The sequence below is a fragment of the Phocoena sinus genome, chromosome 12 (genome assembly GCF_008692025.1).
Source record: "Phocoena sinus isolate mPhoSin1 chromosome 12, mPhoSin1.pri, whole genome shotgun sequence".
In the NCBI taxonomy this organism is placed as follows: Eukaryota; Metazoa; Chordata; class Mammalia; order Artiodactyla; family Phocoenidae; genus Phocoena; species Phocoena sinus.
In genome coordinates this window covers 64,348,579-64,367,600 of record NC_045774.1, presented here as the reverse complement: position 1 = coordinate 64,367,600, position 19,022 = coordinate 64,348,579, and the positions used below count along the sequence as shown (strand labels likewise).

At 35.2% G+C, this 19,022-nt stretch overlaps 1 protein-coding gene across 11 annotated transcripts in view; it reads right to left on the bottom strand.

Moving 5' to 3' along the window:
• EPHA7 (EPH receptor A7) overlaps positions 1 to 19,022 on the bottom strand; it is a 167,030-nt gene that overhangs the window by 71,075 nt on the left and 76,933 nt on the right. For 3 of the 11 annotated variants that reach the window (XR_004352561.1, XM_032651525.1, XM_032651527.1), the window contains exon 6: positions 17,311 to 17,334. The exons of the other annotated variants lie outside the window; for them this stretch is intronic. Coding sequence is in view for 2 of the 3 variants with exons in the window: in XM_032651525.1 (XP_032507416.1) it covers positions 17,311 to 17,334 (24 nt within the window). In the remaining variant the exon portion in view is untranslated. The remainder of the gene's footprint in view (positions 1 to 17,310; positions 17,335 to 19,022) is intronic. 11 annotated transcript variants of the gene reach the window in all.

Here is a 19,022-nt window from a genome sequence, read left to right as displayed (position 1 = left end):
AGTGAGAATACCAAGAACAAAGGCCCAAAGGTGGGAGCATTTCTGGTGTGTTTTAGGAACAGCAAAGAGACTGATATGGCTGGAGTAAGTGAGTGAGGGGGTTAATGGTAGGAGATGAGACCAGAAAGGTTAAGGGGGTGAGGTAGGAAGCACAGAAAGCCTAGTGTACTTTTACTCGTGCTCTGAGTGAGACAGGGTGTTATAACGGCTTTCCGGGCAGAGGAATAAAATTGTATATGCTTTAAGAAGACTCTAGTTGCTGTGTTGAGAACTGACAATAAGGGGCTCAAGGTAGAACAAGAGACCTGTTAGGAAGTTTTGCATTCATCCAGGTAAGAAATTACTGGTGGCCTGAAACAGCCGTGGAAGTGAAAAAAGTGGTCAGATTCTACATAGATATTTTGTAAATATATAAATATGTTGAGGATAAAGTCAACAGGATTTCCTGAGAGACTGCCTATATTAACAGTCAAGTATTATAATAATCTTTATTTAGTAACCAATAACTGATCATTTTAAATTCACATAGAAAATAATATCTATAAGGCAATGAAATCGTTCATTTTATAAATTTTTTCAATTTATGTGGTAAGCTGAAAAATAAATTTTCCATACTGAGGATCCCTCTTTACTGGTACATATTTCCTAGATATTTGAACAATGGACTGTGTGTTAAATTGGGTAATATGTTACAATAAGTATGTTAGATAATTAAAGATGTGACCTAGTGGTAAAATCCATGGCATGTCTTGTGTGCTAGTATTAATGGGTTACTCATTTAAGGAAGAGAAATCACTGATCCATTTCATTGATTAATTAACCTCCTTGTGAAACTGTAGAAATTTTATCTGATATTATATTTTCATGCCTGGTTTTATTTTACTCAGAAGTGCTTTAATAAATGTTGTATTTTAATACTAAGAAGATTCAGCATGTTGGAATATTCTGCAGATTTAACAAAAGCTTAGCGAAGCATTTTGATACATAAGGAAAATTCGAATAAAGATTCGGTATACTAGTTCTTTCATTTCAAAAGAGAATTCTTTAAAATTAACATTATATTGCCATGATAGGTAAAGTGATTAGAGACTGAATATTCTTCGCCATTTTAAAAGACTACAATCATTAGCACAAAATGATTTGTAGTGCAATTTTGCTTCACTTGGGAGAAAAGCAATTCCCTTTCATAGTTAGTAAATATATTTAAGAATGTAGCTAGAAAAACCAGGTTCTGTAGAAGTATAATGCTTACTTTTCTCTTCCATGGTTTTAAAAAGATGCTATTAGACACAGGTCAGATGTACAATTACAACTGAGAGAAGTGCATACATTTTACAATAAAAAATGTGTTGCATTTTTGATAATAAATGAAATTTCATAAGCACTAGTCAGAAAATATAATTTGGCAAATTATATTTAAAGCTTACACAGCTTTACTAGTATTTAATGCTTTAGAGACAAGATGGCCCAACACAATTAGCCAAGTTCTGAGGCAGCATTAAAATCCTGAAATATGGGAATGTAGGGAGCTTACCAAGTCAGAAGTTTTCCAGAATAATTTTGATTAGTTAAAATATAATTTCACTCATAATATGTCTCATGTTTACAAAAGAATTTGTATATTTTATGTATTTTGTTCTCATCTAATAACAGATAAATAAAATAGCAGTAACTTTTACTTACTTACCGTAAGTGCTATGAGGAAGGCTTACAAAAACACAACCCACGCCCTGAAGAAGATATTTGAACTTCTATTTTTATGTATCTTTTAAATCAGTATATCTCAAACTGCTATATAAACATCTGGCATATGCATTTAAATTAAGGATCACCTGCATACACATAAACATGCACATAACTGGGCTCCAACCCAGTCACTTACAGAATCAGGACTTCCTGAGCTTAGGTACCACTGTCTGCATTTGTAACAAGTACCTGACATGAAGTTTGGGAACATAAAATTTTGAGAATCAAAGAATGGGCAACATCAATATACTATTTGTTGATTATATACATCTATATATCTATCTCACAGTGGCACAGATTATATATATATATGATATGATCTATAAAGAGTCATAGAAAAAGGGAGGTTTGAGAAGTTCTTTAAGGATGGATAGAATTTGAATGTGTAGAGGTGGAAGGTAGGTGTTTCTGGTGAGATGGCTAGATTATTAGGGAATAGTTAGAAAACAGTTACTAGATGACTTAGGCGGTAAAAGTGGCCGGGGCTAGACTGTGGATAACAGGCTATCATACTTGCTGTGGTGTACCACCCAGACTCCCTAGCTCCTCCTCTCTAGTACTAACTGTGTTCATACTGGCTGAGTGGCCCTCTGAAAACTTTTCTAGGCTAGTAAGAGCCACACGGCCCAAGTTCATACTCCCAAGTGGGTGCATATCCAATGACTACTTAATGGTAAAAGGGAGGACAGACAGCATAAAGGCCTGGCTCCTTGCCCCAATCAGGACAACTCTGTAATACCTGCCCAGTGCCAACGTGCTCTGTGGGATTGACTGAGGCCACTGTTGCAGTTGCATCTTAGCTCAGGGAGTCTCTCTGCTCAGTCCTGCTACTTTTGCACCCTAGAGGTGTTGATCTCAAGAGCAGTCCCCAAGAAACTTCCTGTGTGCACATCTCTGTCTCAGACTCTGTTTACTCCTAGAATTCAACCTGCCTCTCCTGCTGAGCTCACAAATTAATGCACTTCTTCTTTCCTTCCTATTTTTCTGTTTTGTTGACCCAGTGTGGGTATTGTTTGTTTTAAAATTGAATTATTCCACAAGAACTGTAAAATCTTGAGATTTCACTGACAAAATCTGTTTCTGGCTTGCCTACTGGAATTGCCAGACCTGGCCTCCCTGGGAATGTCTCCATCTTCAGTGAGAGGTGGGAGGCACTGCCACCTGAAAGGAGTCATCCCCTCTCCAGGTCACCAAGGTCCACGTGGCTCCATGGGGACCTCAACATTAATTGCCTCAACATTGATAGGTTAATTGCTTAGGAATTTGTTTAAAGGAATTGGTCAGTTACTCAGGTCAATATCTAAACTATGCCCTTTAAGACTTAATTTCTAGTCTTTAAAAGGACTAGAAAATTAGGACAGGGCATTAAGGCATAGTGATAAAGAGCATGAACTGGGGTTTGATTCCTGCCTCTGTACAACTTCAGGTTATCAAACTTTCTACACCTGTATTTTGTCATCTGTAAAATGGAGAAATTAACATTGCCTTATAGGATACTATGAGGATTCACTGAAATGATGTATGCACAGAACCTAACACAGGACTCAGTATAAAGTAAATTAAGCAATCAGGTTTTTACACCACACAGATGCACACATTCACACATTTTATTTATATATATAATAGATACATACATATATACACACACACATATATACATGCATAATTTATACTCTAAGTTATATATTATATACATATATATAATTTATACTATAGGAAAGTGATTTAAACAAGTTTAAGAGGAATATTTGAAGAGAGGAAATATAGTATTCATTACCATTCTTTTTAAAATTTAGGAAGATATGCTGCAATAAAGAACTACATGGAAATAAAAAGCAAATATCTTTTATTGCCTACTCATAGCAATTCTTTTTTTTTTTTTTGGTCTTGTTTTATAAAATATGAAGCTCCCTGGAGAGGCCAAAGAATTTTTTATTTCACAGAGGTGTGCCTTCTGATAAATACACTAGAGTTTTGCAGATACATATACTTCCTTAAACAATTTCTAAATCTGAACTAACTAAATCATGGTAGGAAACATGCTTTTCTCTGCCCAAGTGTTTGGTAAGGAGATATTTTAAAGTAGTATAGCTAGCTCTTGATATATCAGAGGCAGAATCAGGGAGGCATATTAGTGACTACCTTATTCTGAATTTATACTTATAAAACAGGGATCCCAAATCCATGAGTTCATTAAATCAAATTAGGATCAAAAATTCTCTTTGGAGTCAGTGATTCATTTAAATCTCTAGGGTAAACCTTCCAAAAGTCACCTGCAGGTACTTGTACTCACTGTGGTAAGCGGTTCCGAGTATTCAGGGGACATTCCATCCCCCACTCTGTGTGTGTGTGCACGCTTGTGTGTGTGTGGTAACGGTTCTATGAATAAATATATTAATTGATGCTATGGAGGTCTCATATAAAACATCAATCAAATTGGTCATTTTCAGTGAACTTAAAGTTTGAATTTCTATTTTACTAATACAGTATCCTAAGGGGAACCAAACAAAAAACACAATGTAAAATTTTTTATTAACTACAATTACGACTTTTGTTTATTGCTTTCAATTCAAACAATCTCAAATGTGCACTATAGGACTTCTTGATGTACATGTACATTTTGACAAAATAATTTATTTCTAATAATTCATCTTTTGGGGAAAGAAATGAATAAGTTGACTATATTAAGCAACCAAATATACATGTTATAAAACTTAGGAGTAAACATACTATTATTCCTTACTAGGCTGGCCTTTTATCCACTTCAGTGTGGGCTTACATACTGGCATCCCACAGGGTAAAATGTTTTCAAATATACTTGGGGCTCCTGTCATTCTTCCCCAAATGCTTTCCATCTTTCTTGCACTATTCTACTCATTATCCTCTGCCACTTCTTACAGTTTAGCTCATGAAACCAAAATAATGACTTTAAGTATATAGAATATAAAGTTCCGGGAAATATGTATGATTTTGTATGCTTACAGATACATACTATTCATTAGGTACCAAATTTCAACACACGAAGCAGCGTGTGTTTCCTGGCCTACTATAATCATGATTTTGGAAAGGCAGCTGTTTGACAATTTTATTTCTATTTTCTCAGGTTTTATTTTTGAAGCGGAAAATTCCATCTGGATTACAATATCTTCCTACAAGGTTAGAGAATCAAGACTGAGGGAATGCTACCCCTAACTGATCGTACTGGCTTTCATACAGTGTTGCTTGTTGGCATCTTTCGGTTTGATATCATTTTTGGATGTAGCTAAATGCCAGATACCCTGACAAACATATACTCCACCAGCTGGATCTCCATCTGCTCGACTAAACATTTTCACACCAAATCTGTATAAAAAGCTATGTTTTCAAAGAGAGTTATCTATCACTGAAATATTAACATCTTAACTCCAGGAGTCCTTCCACTTATACATTTCACATGCATTTAATCACAAATACAAAACTACCTCCAAGTATTATCAGTGGTCTGCTCTTCGTTGCCAAAAGTTATCTTAAACCATCCATGAAGGGGGAGATGGACTTTTTGAGCACAGGAAATATTTTGGAGATTTTTCACAGGAGTATTGCTACTATCTTTTGATCTGTTGGCTTAGAAAAAAAGCCACAACATTAATGTTAATGGATAGTACCAATATGATTTTTTCCAAATCTGCATTAAGTTTGTCCTGGGATAACTTTCTTTACCTGCATACGAATTTATTAACTAACAAGAAATATTCTTATGATTGAATCCTTATAATATTTATGAGAATGTTTTTTCTTGGGTCTCAGTTATGTAGAGTGGTCAATTAAATCTCAAGTAACTTTTTTTTTTTTTTTTTTTTGTGGTACGCGGGCCTCTTACTGCCGCGGCCACTCGCGCTGCGGAGTACAGGGTCCGGACGCGCAGACTCAGCGGCCATGGCTCACGGGACCAGCCGCTCCGCGGCATGTGGGATCCTCCCGGACCGGGGCACGAACCCGTGTACCCTACATCGGCAGGCGGACTCTCAACCACTGCACCACCAGGGAAGCCCTCAAGTAACTTTTTAAAGTTTCTACCTGAAAATGAGATTAACTTCAGGTGGTGTTAAAGAATATTCCATAAACCTCAGCGGCTAGAAGGTTTTTCAGTTTGGGGAAGAAATATCTATAAACCATTATTAGATTTTGGGAGACCCAAGAGCAAATGAAAGGTATGAAGTACAAAAATATAACAGGATTGTCACTGAGGCAAAAATGGGATCAGAAAATTCATACAACATATTAATGAATAAAAGGAAAAGTCTGGAAACAGAAAACTGCATATTCTCTGAACCGTGTACATTACTTCTAGATAACATTGATGGTCGTGCTTTAGAAATATGTCTGCAAGTATGCTGTGGCAAATAGAAGACCCACTCTTAGACTCTGAGAAACAGGGCCAAGAAAAGAGAGAACCGAACCATGTTAACTACACTTATTGTGGTAATCATTTCTCAGTATCAGTAAGTCAAATCATTACGCTGTACGCCTTAAACTTATGTAAACTCACTATCTTATTTTCTACTTAATTAATAATAATCCTGAAAAAAGCATTCTTTCCCATAAATACACCTTTTCTAGGACTGGGGTTTATGTAGGCTAAAAGTATGGGAATGGGTGGGAGGACAGTGAGATGGAAAGGGAGGGAGCACATAAAGAGGGAGATTTTCCCCAGTTAAATATCTTTATGAGAAAAACACCTGTTAGCTTCCATCTCTGCACCTCCCCAAGTGAAAAGAAAGTGCAGGAAAGAAAAAAAGATCCAAATCACAATGCATATAAATACCTATGGTGTAGACCAAAAGGTTTTTTAAGGAAAGGAAAAAAAATTAGAATTGCCAAGAGCAATATATAAACATTGGGAAATACTTGTATAAAATACAGTTCAAAGCAGAGGACCAATGGAATTTAGAAAGAATTAGTCCTGCCTGGTTTTTATTTAATAGAAATGTCAACATTATCTTACTTCTTCGATCTCCTTTTAATCATCAAAACTCTAAGTAAAAAACTCTTCACCGTATTCTTCTAAAAGAGATAGTATGCCCCTTCATCAAAGCAACCGCCAGGCCCATTCAGCTGCACGATGACATGGGCCAAACCAGTGATGTGTAACTGACTCACAAGATCCAAGCATCTGTTAGGATCTATTGTCTAAAATTTTCCATAATTTCAAGCTTGGGTTAAATTGGTAAAAGTGAAGATACAACATCCTACTATTTACTACTGCTTCCTACCCTTCACACCTATTCCTATCACTGCCAAATACATGTACTAGGGCACCCAGGAGAAGAATAAGATAAAATAAGTAAAAGGAATTTTTAAAATATTCCAACAAAATGAACTACCACCTTTTTTAAATTTTTTTTTTTTTTTTTGTGGTACGCGGGCCTCTCACTGTTGTGGCCTCTCCCGCTGCGGAGCACAGGCTCCGGACGCACAGGCTCAGTGGCCATGGCTCACGGGCCCAGCCGCTCTGCGGCATGTGGGATCTTCCCGGACCGGGGCACGAACCCGTGTCCCTTGCATCGGCAGGCGGACTCTCAACCACTGCGCCACTAGGGAAGGCCGAACTACCACCTTTTTAATATTAAAAATAGGTATACAGTGAACCAATTTTGCTTGCAGTAGAAAAATTGATTTGAACATACTGGTGTACCTTTAATATTTTATATATACTCAGATACACTTTGAAGACTCTGAATATATTTAATTGGCTGAAAAAAGGACTTTGATCATAGAAATACCAATGAAGAAAACTTGCTTAATTCAAACACTTGCCAAGAAAAACGGTTATCATCAAACACATGAGATTAAATAATTATCTGTTTTCTTTGCTGGCTCAAGATAGATGTAATGCTGATGCCTACGCTTACTGAAAAAAATGACATAACATCCTGTCTTTGCCATCAGTGAGATCCATCAACTATTCAAGAACAATAATTCTAGACTTATAAACTGCCTGATGTCTTCACCAAACAGCCATACAGCAGATAATCCTATTAATAGGCTAGAGCTTATTAATGAAAATCTCATAAGAACACTCAAGAATAATGTTACACGGAAAGTTGAAGCAAAAAGGAAAAGAGACTGATACCTATCTCCCCCAATAGTCTAGGTTCCATGGGACACTATGCCCATTTTACCACAGAATTCCCAGCCCTCAGCAAACTACCTGACATACAGTAAGCTCTCACTAAATATTCGTTTCACAAACGAGTAAAAACGCAACCCAAGTCAGAATACAACATTGACAAAACACTGAGTCATTTAAACATGTATAAGAAGTGATTTTAAATGAATTTAATATGAGTATTAAATGTTTAATGAATAGTACAACTAGAACATCCTTAGAAGAAAGGCTGACTAGCATGTGATCTAAATCCACTATGTGTGATGATTTTCAGTAATTCACTAGAAATTATGAGCAGAAACAAGCAAAAAAAAAAAAAAGCAATTTTTAAAACAAATATTTTGTTCCTTGAATTTTTAAGGTGAGATTATACTTTCTCTTCCCTTTTCACTTTCAGTGAGTGAGTTTCCTGCTAATGCAGAATACCCACAGAGCTGGAATCTCAACAAGGCATATCACAGTTTTGGACTAAAATTCTTCCAACAATCTACTCCACGAACATAGGGATCTTGCCCTCCTTGCACACTACTTGGTCTCCAGTGGCCAGCAGAGTGTTTGACATATCATAGGCACTTAATATTTAATGAATAAATGAATGAATGGGCTGAAACCACAAAGAGACAAATTATAACCAAATATAAGGAAAACATTTTCTTAGATATAAAGCTTCATAGTTTTTTGAAGATTATTATGGTATCGTCCTCTGTTTTCTCCAAGTGAGCCAAACCCATTCTTTTGACTGGTATTCATGTGGCAGGATTGTGAGTTGCATCATAACTGGACACAATACTCCCAGTTGGAGGTGACAAGTGTAGAGCACAGCTGAATGTCAGACATCCTCAGACGATAGATTAGTGCAATCAAAGGCATATGAGATGGCCGGCAGACTCGTGCTGAGTTGACTGCATCCAAAGTTCAGTTCTCACTGCTCACCTTGCAGGGCTTTTAACATTTGACACAGATCACTGCCTTCTCCTTGAAACACTTCCTTTGTTTTCAGAGCATTAAACTCTGAATTTTCCTCCTATCTCACTGGCCATTCATGCTCCGTCATTTTTTTCTGAATGTTCCTCATCTCCCATTGCCCTGGCACTTCGATCTGAACCCTCTTTGTGATTTTAGCTATACTCACTCCATGTATGATCACATTTAGTTTCATTACTTTAAATTCCATATCTTGCTGATAATTCCAGATTTATATCACTATCACAGACCTCACACATGAATTCCAGATTTGTATATCCAACTATAGGCATCTTAAACTTAGCATATCCAAAACTGAGTTCCTGATTTTCTCCTTCATACCTTTCCCTCTCATAATCTCCTGCAGCTGAGTTACTAGCAATTTCATCTTTTCAGTTGCTCAGGTTAAAATGCTCGGAATTACCCTTGATATTGCTCTTTCTCTCACAGCCCTCATTCCAACAGTCAGCTCATTTTGTGGACTCCATATTCAAAATGTATCCAGACTCTGACCACCACTCCTTACCATTCCATTGCCAGTAGTCGAACACAGTCCAACTTCATCTCCCTTCTAGATTATTGCAATAACCTCCGGAACTAATTTCCCACTTCCACCCTTGAGCTCTTATCCATTTTTAACACAGCAGCCAAATTATATTGTTAAAATGGAAGTAGACTGATGTCACTCCTCTGTTGGAACTTTCCATCTCCATCTAAAGCCAGTGGTTACAATGACCTACAAGGACCAACACAATATCCTCCAATCCCATTAAATCTCTGGCACCCACTCTACTCTCTTCTATCTCCCTACACCAGCTACCCCCTCCACCCAGCCCAACATGCCCACCATGCTCCTTCCTCAGGACCTCGCACAGAGGGTTCTCTCTGATTGGAACATTCTTCCTACCCTTGGTTTTCTTTCATATCTTACTCAGGCTTTTATTCAAATGTCATCTTCTCAAGAAATATTTTCTGACAATGTTTTAAAAACTGCAACCCCTCTGACACTCTGTTCATGCCTTTCCTACACTATTTGGACAACATCATCTAGTTTTTAAATACGTCACACATTTAATAGACTTTTGTCTGTTCCACCCTGCATCTCACTCCTACTAGCAGTATCTTAAGAGCGGATTTTTTTTTTGTCTAGTTCTTTCTCCCAGCACCTAGAAATATGTATAAAATTTATGATATATTGAATAAAGATTTTTGCATAATAAAGGAATGAATAAAAGGGTTATTTTGGGCCATGCCGCACGGCTTGTAGGATCTTAGTTCCTCGACCAGGGATCGAACCCGGGTCCTGGCAGTGAAAGCACAGAATCCTAAATACTGGACGGCCAGGGAATTCCATGAATGAAAGTTTTAAGGGAAAGCATGTCACCAGTGAATTATCAACAATCAGCCAGCTGGGAAGAGGTCTGGTGTGATGGAATCCTCATCTTCCTAGAAGTGCACCATACATCACACTTTATTGATTTCTTTCCTAACTCAAAATAGAGGTAAGCTGGTCTTACCCAGCTTTATTATTTTTGGATACCAAGATTTCTCCTAGGACATTGGTTCCTGAGTTATAGCAACTGAAAAGGATTATAGGGTCACTATTCACTCTGGGTAATAATACATTCTCATTAGAGAACGCCCATGAAAGCTCTATGTAATCAATGTGCCCCTCAAAGCACAAAACTTAAATAATAGGAGAAACATTCACTGGGGGACATAGGGGGGAAAGATGGCGTGGTCTCCTTAAGCAAACTACATACACACCATGAACAAAATAATACTCTGAGTTAACAATAAAGTAAACAAAATAGGCAAAGTTCTAAGTTCTTAAAGATAACAAAATTAAGAAAGGAAAAGAAGAAAGGAAATATTTTGTAGACAAAGAACACCAAAACTGTATTATAAAATCCATGTTCGAAACCACCTTTCATGATCAAAATCAGCTTGTAATGATGACATCATAACAGTGAAAGTCTCATCATGTAAATACATGCAGATAACGAACTCCTCATGAAACTGAGATTAACGAAGTTACTTAGTTTTTTAAATTACCATTAACTTTCAACTTTTGTCTCCTTTAGAAATTTCATATTTTAGTGTCAGACTGAACAAATATCATCTTTCTCCAGATCTGTATTGTAATGATATAAGTAATATATGCCTAAGATAAACAACTACAGAGCTTGCCCCTCAAGTTCTAAAGGAGACATTGGCCACTAAACAATTACCATTTACTTTCTAAGCAGAAATAACTGAAATTTTTAATAGCCAATTATCAGCAGTTTTTATTTCAGACAAAAAGTTTGAAAGGTTTTATCAATTAACGTCCAAGCCAGACCATAAGCGATATTAACACATATATGAAATTAAATTGTCATTTTTAGACACACTAACACAGCAACAGCATTTGGTCCGAGAGCTCTTCCAAGAATTTTACTCCACACCTGATAAAGAATGTGAGTGCTGTACCATGAACTATGAATCCTGATATATTTGATTTTTCAAGTACTTTTCCAATATAGCTGTTCTCTGTAGAATTGAAAATAAGGGGACATTTCCCGAAGTATACATTCCATACCTTAGAAAGCATGACTGAGGTTAAATAAATTTAGGACTTCTTGGATTTTCTCAAATATTTTTTGTCATTTTCTCAAGAACTTCTGATAATGTTATATATAAAATAATCTTGCTTTATATATTGTTTACTTCATACAGTAGTAATGTGGCAGAACTAGAAAGTAAAACCATGTCTCTCTTGCTTGAGGGCTCCATCTTTTTTCTACTATGCTCAACAGCTGAGGTGAAATCAAAAACAAAGATCTAGTCTTGGAGTAGAAGATACTGAGCAATGATATTGTTGAATTAAATCATTAGCAATGTAAACTCTCACCCAAAGTATAACCAGATCCATCATTTTACACCGGTCAAAATAAAAAGTACATTTTTGGTGGAGTGGAGAAAAATGTCACAATCAGTGGGATAAGGGGAGGAGATGGCTAAGGGAAGCTTGGAATAGTCCTTGTATACAATGGTAAACACACTAATTAAATTTTTCCAAATAATGCATAAAGTGGTAATCATGGATAAACTGTTTATCCAAGGCAATCAACAGCATTTTCTTCAAAGCCCCCCCCCCCCAAAATATTATTCCCTCTCTTCCTTGTTAGCTTGGGCATTAGGTGTCAAGCATTTATTGACTTACCCTGGAACTGATCTTAGGACTTTTCTTTATGGAGAACACACACACTTAACTACAATATTGAGGATTTCTTCAATGGCTTTACAGTAGAAGATTTGTCTGATCATATTCACATTTAAGAGTGATCAAACATTTCAATAAACCATGGCTATTTGAAGAAAAGTTTGCAATGTTGAAATATAAATTAGCAACATGGTAATGTGGTAAAACTATAAGATTTTAGGTATAACTTTTGGCAAAGAATGTATAAATCAGAATACTATAAATAAGGAATATCACTGTACTTTAGGAGAAGCAGTAAACAGAGATGGCCTAAAAACAGAGTTTCTCCTCCAGTTTCATTTCTCATATAGTCACACCACTATAATAAAACCATGTTTTCTAAGGTTTCCATTGATATCCTTCTAGCTAAATCCAAATGTCTTTCTCAGTTTTCTCCACCCATAAACCCTTTCCAAATTCTGCAACTCTTGAATACATGCCTTCCTGAAATATGAGTTACATCTTTATCCAAAAAAAAAATATAAAGGGCATGCTCTGGAGCTCCCTCAAATCAAACACAGACATAGGTCTCTTTTTTTTCTTTTAGAACTTACTTCAAAAAAGAGATTCCTTCTAGAATGCACACTAGATTTCTTTATGTACACACATAAACTTTTTCAAAGAAACGATCACAGAGTTAAAGAAATAATTTATATAACTGAGGACAAATAATTTTTTCATTTGAAATATACAAACAATTGAGGCAACAGTGCTTTTTCACCTAATAAATTTCTCAGTATTATTTGTGTATACGTGAGAAATATCAACAACTCTTTATACATTGTTTAGTTTATCAATTATTTCTTCAGTGGTATGTATTTTTCACTTTTCAGCTGCTAGTGTAAACCACTATGTCTTTCTGTCTGTCCCAAAGTATCCACAAGCCACTACTGAATGAAAAGGAGTCCATTATATCAACTCTGCCTTAAGGGGAACACAGACAACTCTAAGTCACATTTACTCACATAGTTCAATTCAATAGAAATAATGTATTATAATCTAATTAATTAGCAGTATCTATTTTAATATATAAATAAAATAGAAAAATATATTTTATTAGTGAAATAGTGAGGGAAATTAAGAGGTACAAACTTCCAGTTACAAAATAAATGAGTCACAGGAATGAAATGTACAGTGTGGGGAAAACATTTAATAATAATGTGGTATCTTTGTATGGTGATGAAGGTTGTCCAATGGTACAGACTTCTGGTTACAAGGTAAATAAGTACTAGGGATGTAATGTACAACATGATAAATATAATTAACACGGCTATATGTTATATATGACAGTTGTAAAGAGAGGAAATCTTAAGAGCTCTTCACAGGGAAAAACTGTTTTCTTTTTCTTTTTCTTTTTCTTTTGAATATATATGAGGTGATGAATGTTCACTAAACTGACTGTGGCAATCATTTCATGACGTTTATAAGTCAAATCATGAAGCTGCTGTACACCTTAAACTTATACAGTGCTGTATGTCAATTATATCTCAATAAAACTGGAAGAAAGTAAATCTACTTTCTCAATAAGTATGTATTTTGCACTTAACTATGCACCTTACATTTTTAGGTGCGTGACCACAGAAAACACGTTGAATGAGAGCACCTGTTTAAGAATATTCTCACAGAACTGTATTCACAGAATGTTTACAGTGAAGCTCCATGGACCTGGGGGCGGGGGGGCTGAGGAATGGAACTGAATCAAGCGAAAAATTAAAATAAACGAATAAAAAGCCTTTTTGGAAGGTTAATAAATGAATAACAGTGTTCATAAAATATATACAACAACAGATATTTTAACTCTTCTTATTTTCATTGGCAAGTTTCACTTCTGCTAACTGGCTCTGACTATGAAGAGAACATACTATAAACAACGAACAGTTATTTATAGAGTGTGAGCTTTGTATATTTGTAATCTTTAATCTGATATGAACGTTTATAAACATTGCAAATTCCATTTCTTTCTTTGCTAAGTGGCTTATATTTTTATTATATGCAGTGTTTACACAGGAACTCAATTATAACTTTAATGAAGTTAAATTTCTGTGCTACATTATAATATTCTTGTTCATGGCAAAAGTAAGCAAGTTCATATAAACATTAATATTGGTTATGTGCACATCCTATTAATACACCTGAAGGCAAAAGCCACAGATGTTTTAGAAATATGCCTTAAATTTTCAATACAGTTAAGTAGAAAATATTATTCAAGATGTTTTTGAATTTCAAATTTTCAAAGAAACTGATGTGATGAACAATGTGGTCTGGCAAAGAGTTAAAGCAATCAAGTTGTGTAAAGTTTTAATTTAAACATGAAAAATGCTGGTTCAAAATTATCAAAATAATAGAAACTAATTTTATATTTCTAATTACATTAATTTGGTATTTCTAGAGATAATTCTCTAACCTGCATATACAACACGTACAATTTGAAATACTTTCCATTACTAGAGAGCAAACTGAACATAGAATGTTGGAAAAATGTCCAAAGAAGTATGTTAAATGTTACCATGGCTGATACGCTGGGTAGAAATCTACATCCTTGTGGGTTTTCCATGCATTATAACTGGGGTATTCTGAATCAAATCCACAAATATTAAGGTTAAAAGTGTGATGCAAATCCGTTTTATCCCCTGAATTCCATGAATATAATTGCATGTTATACTTTTACACTTAATCCAAAAGTGGTATAGATTTGTGATGTGTAGACTGTATTTAGAAATATTCCAGTTTGCGTATGCATCACATGTTTATTAGGATGGACTTTTTCTCCAGAAATAAGACAACACAACTACAAAAATCAAGAACAGGAAGAAGTAATATAACCTAGGAGATAAGGGGATGGGTCACAGTCTGACCTCACTGGTCAGCTCACCCAGACACTTATCACCTGGGGCAATTTGCTTAACTTTCCCCAGCGTTCTTAATAATAACATATTCCTCACAAAACTAGGGAGTCAATAAAATGTTAGTAGGCAGGACTGAATCACTAACTACTTTTTAGTCTTACTTTTTCTGTTTCTTAAAATATAAGGGGGTACTCAAGTAATATAAAAATTCTCTCTACTTCTGTTTTTAGTATTAGAACGAAATGAGACTTTTCATCCAATGTAAAGCGTAATCATCTACATGTGTGATAAATTATCTGTCTAGGATTGTAATATAAGCTTTTTGGCCTGACCAAACCTGGGACATGAATTCTATTTAAAATTTTACAATTTCATTGGTATTTACATTATAATTCCAAAGGATTAGTTAAAGCTCTGGCTGTCATTAGGGACATAAGGAATTACTTAAACAAAAAGCAGTGAAATAATTGTAATTAAAAAAGCACCTGTGCTTTGTGAAGGAGACCACCAGAAAAGATACAGAGTACGAAGATAAAGAAAGGGGCAAAAGGCAAAAAACCTATTGGACCCATAAGTTAACCCATAATTTAGTGACATTATGATAATCATCCACAGTTTTTGTTTTTTAATTTTAAATCCCATGTTATCTATAAAAAGTAAAATGGAGACCTGGAAATTAGTTATAGTTTCTGAATTCTTATAACAATAATTTCTTACTGAAATATGAATCACTGTAAATTACATCATTTTCCTTTGTATTTGGTGAAAACTTAAACAGAGAGAAAGAAGTTATTTAGCTATTTAATAAAGAACTCCCTTATTCATCTCTTGATAGTCTATAGAGTTGGTAGGATAGAGATCCAAACATTTATACAGGATATGAGAGATGTATGATGCAGCTTTCTCTCTAGAAAAGAGGCACAGGTATTATCCTTGTTACACAATATAAATTGGATAAGGTCTACTTGTAATTTATACATTTTTAAAAGCACACTTAAAATAGTATCATAAAAGGGAAAAAACTTAAAAAGTTTATGTAGAGTACTGAGTACCAAAACTTTCAAGCCTTTCAACTACTATAAGGCTTTTTAACATAAGAGAGAAAAATAACGTATAACCATTGTGTAACTTCATTTACAACATTGCTCTTGATTCTTAAGATGGCTCAGAGGAATATTCCTCGTACTCTCTTCAATGAGTTTAGCATCAGTAAACCATGCAAGTGCAAAACATACATAAAGTTTCAGATTCTACTCACATGCTGTTTATTACAAACTGTTTTGATATAGTGAGCCCACCACTTTGAAAGCCTAATGGGGAGTCAAATGTACAGGTGTACAACGCCTTTTACACCTTCTAAGAACAGGAGAAGCAGTTTTCCCCATGACCAGCTCCAACAGCAGCTACCCCTCAAGCAGCCAAGAGTAATCTCTCTTGCTTTGTTTGCATGGCATCCTTCTTCCAATTTAACAATTTTACCGTAAATCTAGATGGTGCTTAGAGTGATATAAATTGGATCTCCTTTATTAAACACTACAGAAAAGGAAGAAAAAAAAAACAAAGAAGCTTATATCAGCTAACTTGTTCCTTTTGTTTGGCATCCTTAGGGATGGGGGCTGGAAGTGGTTAAGAAAAAGGCATGAGTGAAGTTTAAAGGAGTAATTAAAAGTGACTGATGGTATGGTTTTGCTGTATGTGGCTGAAGGCACATTAACTACAGTGAGAATCTTCACAGAAAAGTACCTTAAATAATAGGAGAGTGTACTGCTGCTTTGTTTTCAACTCCACAAAAACCTCACTTTTCTCCCACGGGAGACTGACCCAGAACACTAGAGAAAGATCCTCAAGGATAAGATTGCTCAATAATGTCAAAGACTACCTGTGATCAAAAGCAAGCTTCCAGTGACCACACACCATTTCTAAAAGGTCAGAATCACAAGATCTTGTAGTAAGTGAATGTATTTACACACTGGTTGAATAAGGCTGTACTAAAAGACTCTATTTTTATTCTTTGGAATACAGATTAGAAATGAGACCTACTTTTCTGTAGGTAGTTCTCTGACCAAGTCTACCCTTAGAAAAAGCTACTTTTACAAATATAAAATCAGTCTAGACATAGTGCTGCTTTTTATTGAAGAGAATTTTGAAGCACCCAAAGGAAAGAAAATCCTGTTTTCAAAAGGTCTCAAACACCTAGTTTTAAAAACCACTCGTGCAGATTTGTATAAATGCATTCAGTCAATAATTGAGAAATTTCTCTCATAGAGAGCTAGCAGGAAAAGAAAATATTCCAATATTTTCCCATATCAAACAGGACAGTATCAGAGACAAATCTGTTGTTATTCTCACCACTGATCTCATACCTGCAGCTCTCAGGTCAGATGTACCTAAGAAAGAGAAGTAAATATCACAGGATGGAAAAAGCAGCAGCATACTGGAGGCAAAGAAATGAATTCTCAGGGAACAACCTGTTCTTTGTTTACCATTTATACGACTCTTGTGACACTGGAATAGTGGTTTCATATTGTAGCATGCTTATTTTCTGTACCTAGTTGCTGCTCACCACCAAATCAAACAGGAAGGTAGGAAAGGCAGAAAGGAGAGAGAAAAGGTTGGGGGCAGGTGGAGGGAGGGAGGGAGGAAGGAAAGAAAAGAAAAGAAAAGAAAAGAGAAAGAGATGACATGTCAAACAGTATAAAACTCCAGGACAGGAGGCCCAAGAATATTGTCATGTTGCCAAAAGTCCCCATCAACAGCCCCTGGGGGTAGAAATGTAAAAGGCAGACAAGGACTTTCTGAGGTAAAGGTCAGTCTGGAACAGCTGTCATATATTATTCCATCCAAAACTAGAATGCATGTGCAAAGTCATGCTCTCCTCCCTCTTTCTTTTTTTACATCTTTTGGCTTCCTAATTCTTGCATTTTTTCCCCCAATCGTTTGAAGTTATCTAAGCAGGGTGTGTGTGCAAGAATGTGTATTCAGTGGCTCATGTTTTAGCCAACAGAAAAAAAAACCACTGGAAAAGTAGAAACCAATCAAATATACCAAACAAGAGAACAGTTTCCAGGTACTAAGTAAGCTTGTACAGAGTTAAAAAATGGAATACTCTGCTTGTGATCCTATACCATATCTGAACCACTGAAATTCAACTTTCTCTCTAAACTGTTATTTCAATAAACCATATTTCTCCTACTCTCAGTTTGCCATAAATGGGCTTAACTTACAAATATAGATGTTCCCAGGTATTTAAAATTTCTTCAAAGCTTTCAGCTATATCTGGATATTAAATAATAATCAAAACAAAAATAGGTCACTTTAATTCTCTTATTATTTAATGGAGATGGATACTAGGATATCTTTTAAAAGCATAACTAAAGATTATTGATCTTTAGAATACTTCCAATTTGTTTCTATAAAATCATTTTCTTCTAGATTTATATTATCGTACCCTCAAAATACAATATAGATTGAGCCTAAAAGTGGAAGATCCCTATATTCTGATGGAGTAGTAAATTGTATATAGCTATAATATCTCCATATATCTAGAAAATTAAACTTTATGTTAAATTAAATCCTAAAACATATTAAATTTTAACATTGATACTGAGCATCATTTTCTAAAAGTAAAATAATATGAAAACTGGCAATAAAAATAGGTTTTTAATTTATTGTGGGATAGGGTCTTAAGAATTCAAAGTTCATTTTATGAAATCAATTATATCTAATACACCTGTTATTAATTCCTGGAATTCTCTGAATTATGATGGTTTTACCCAGAAATAGGTTTTTAGAAATGCCTTTACTTTCATAGGCCTGGTTATTGAGAAGACTACATATTGGGAGAATGAGGTCAATATTAATTTTTGCTATAATCAGTATTATTTTGCTAATTTTTCCAAGACAGTGCTTTTGCAACAGTCAAATTTATAGCACAGCTGTTCAAATTTCCATTCTAGTATATCAACACCACCCAATGACAACTGCAAAGTGTTTTTATTTTATAAAACTTTTTCATGTATTGCTTTATGTCATACCTACTTAACTAGTAAGATATAGAGATTGCATTAATTGCCCA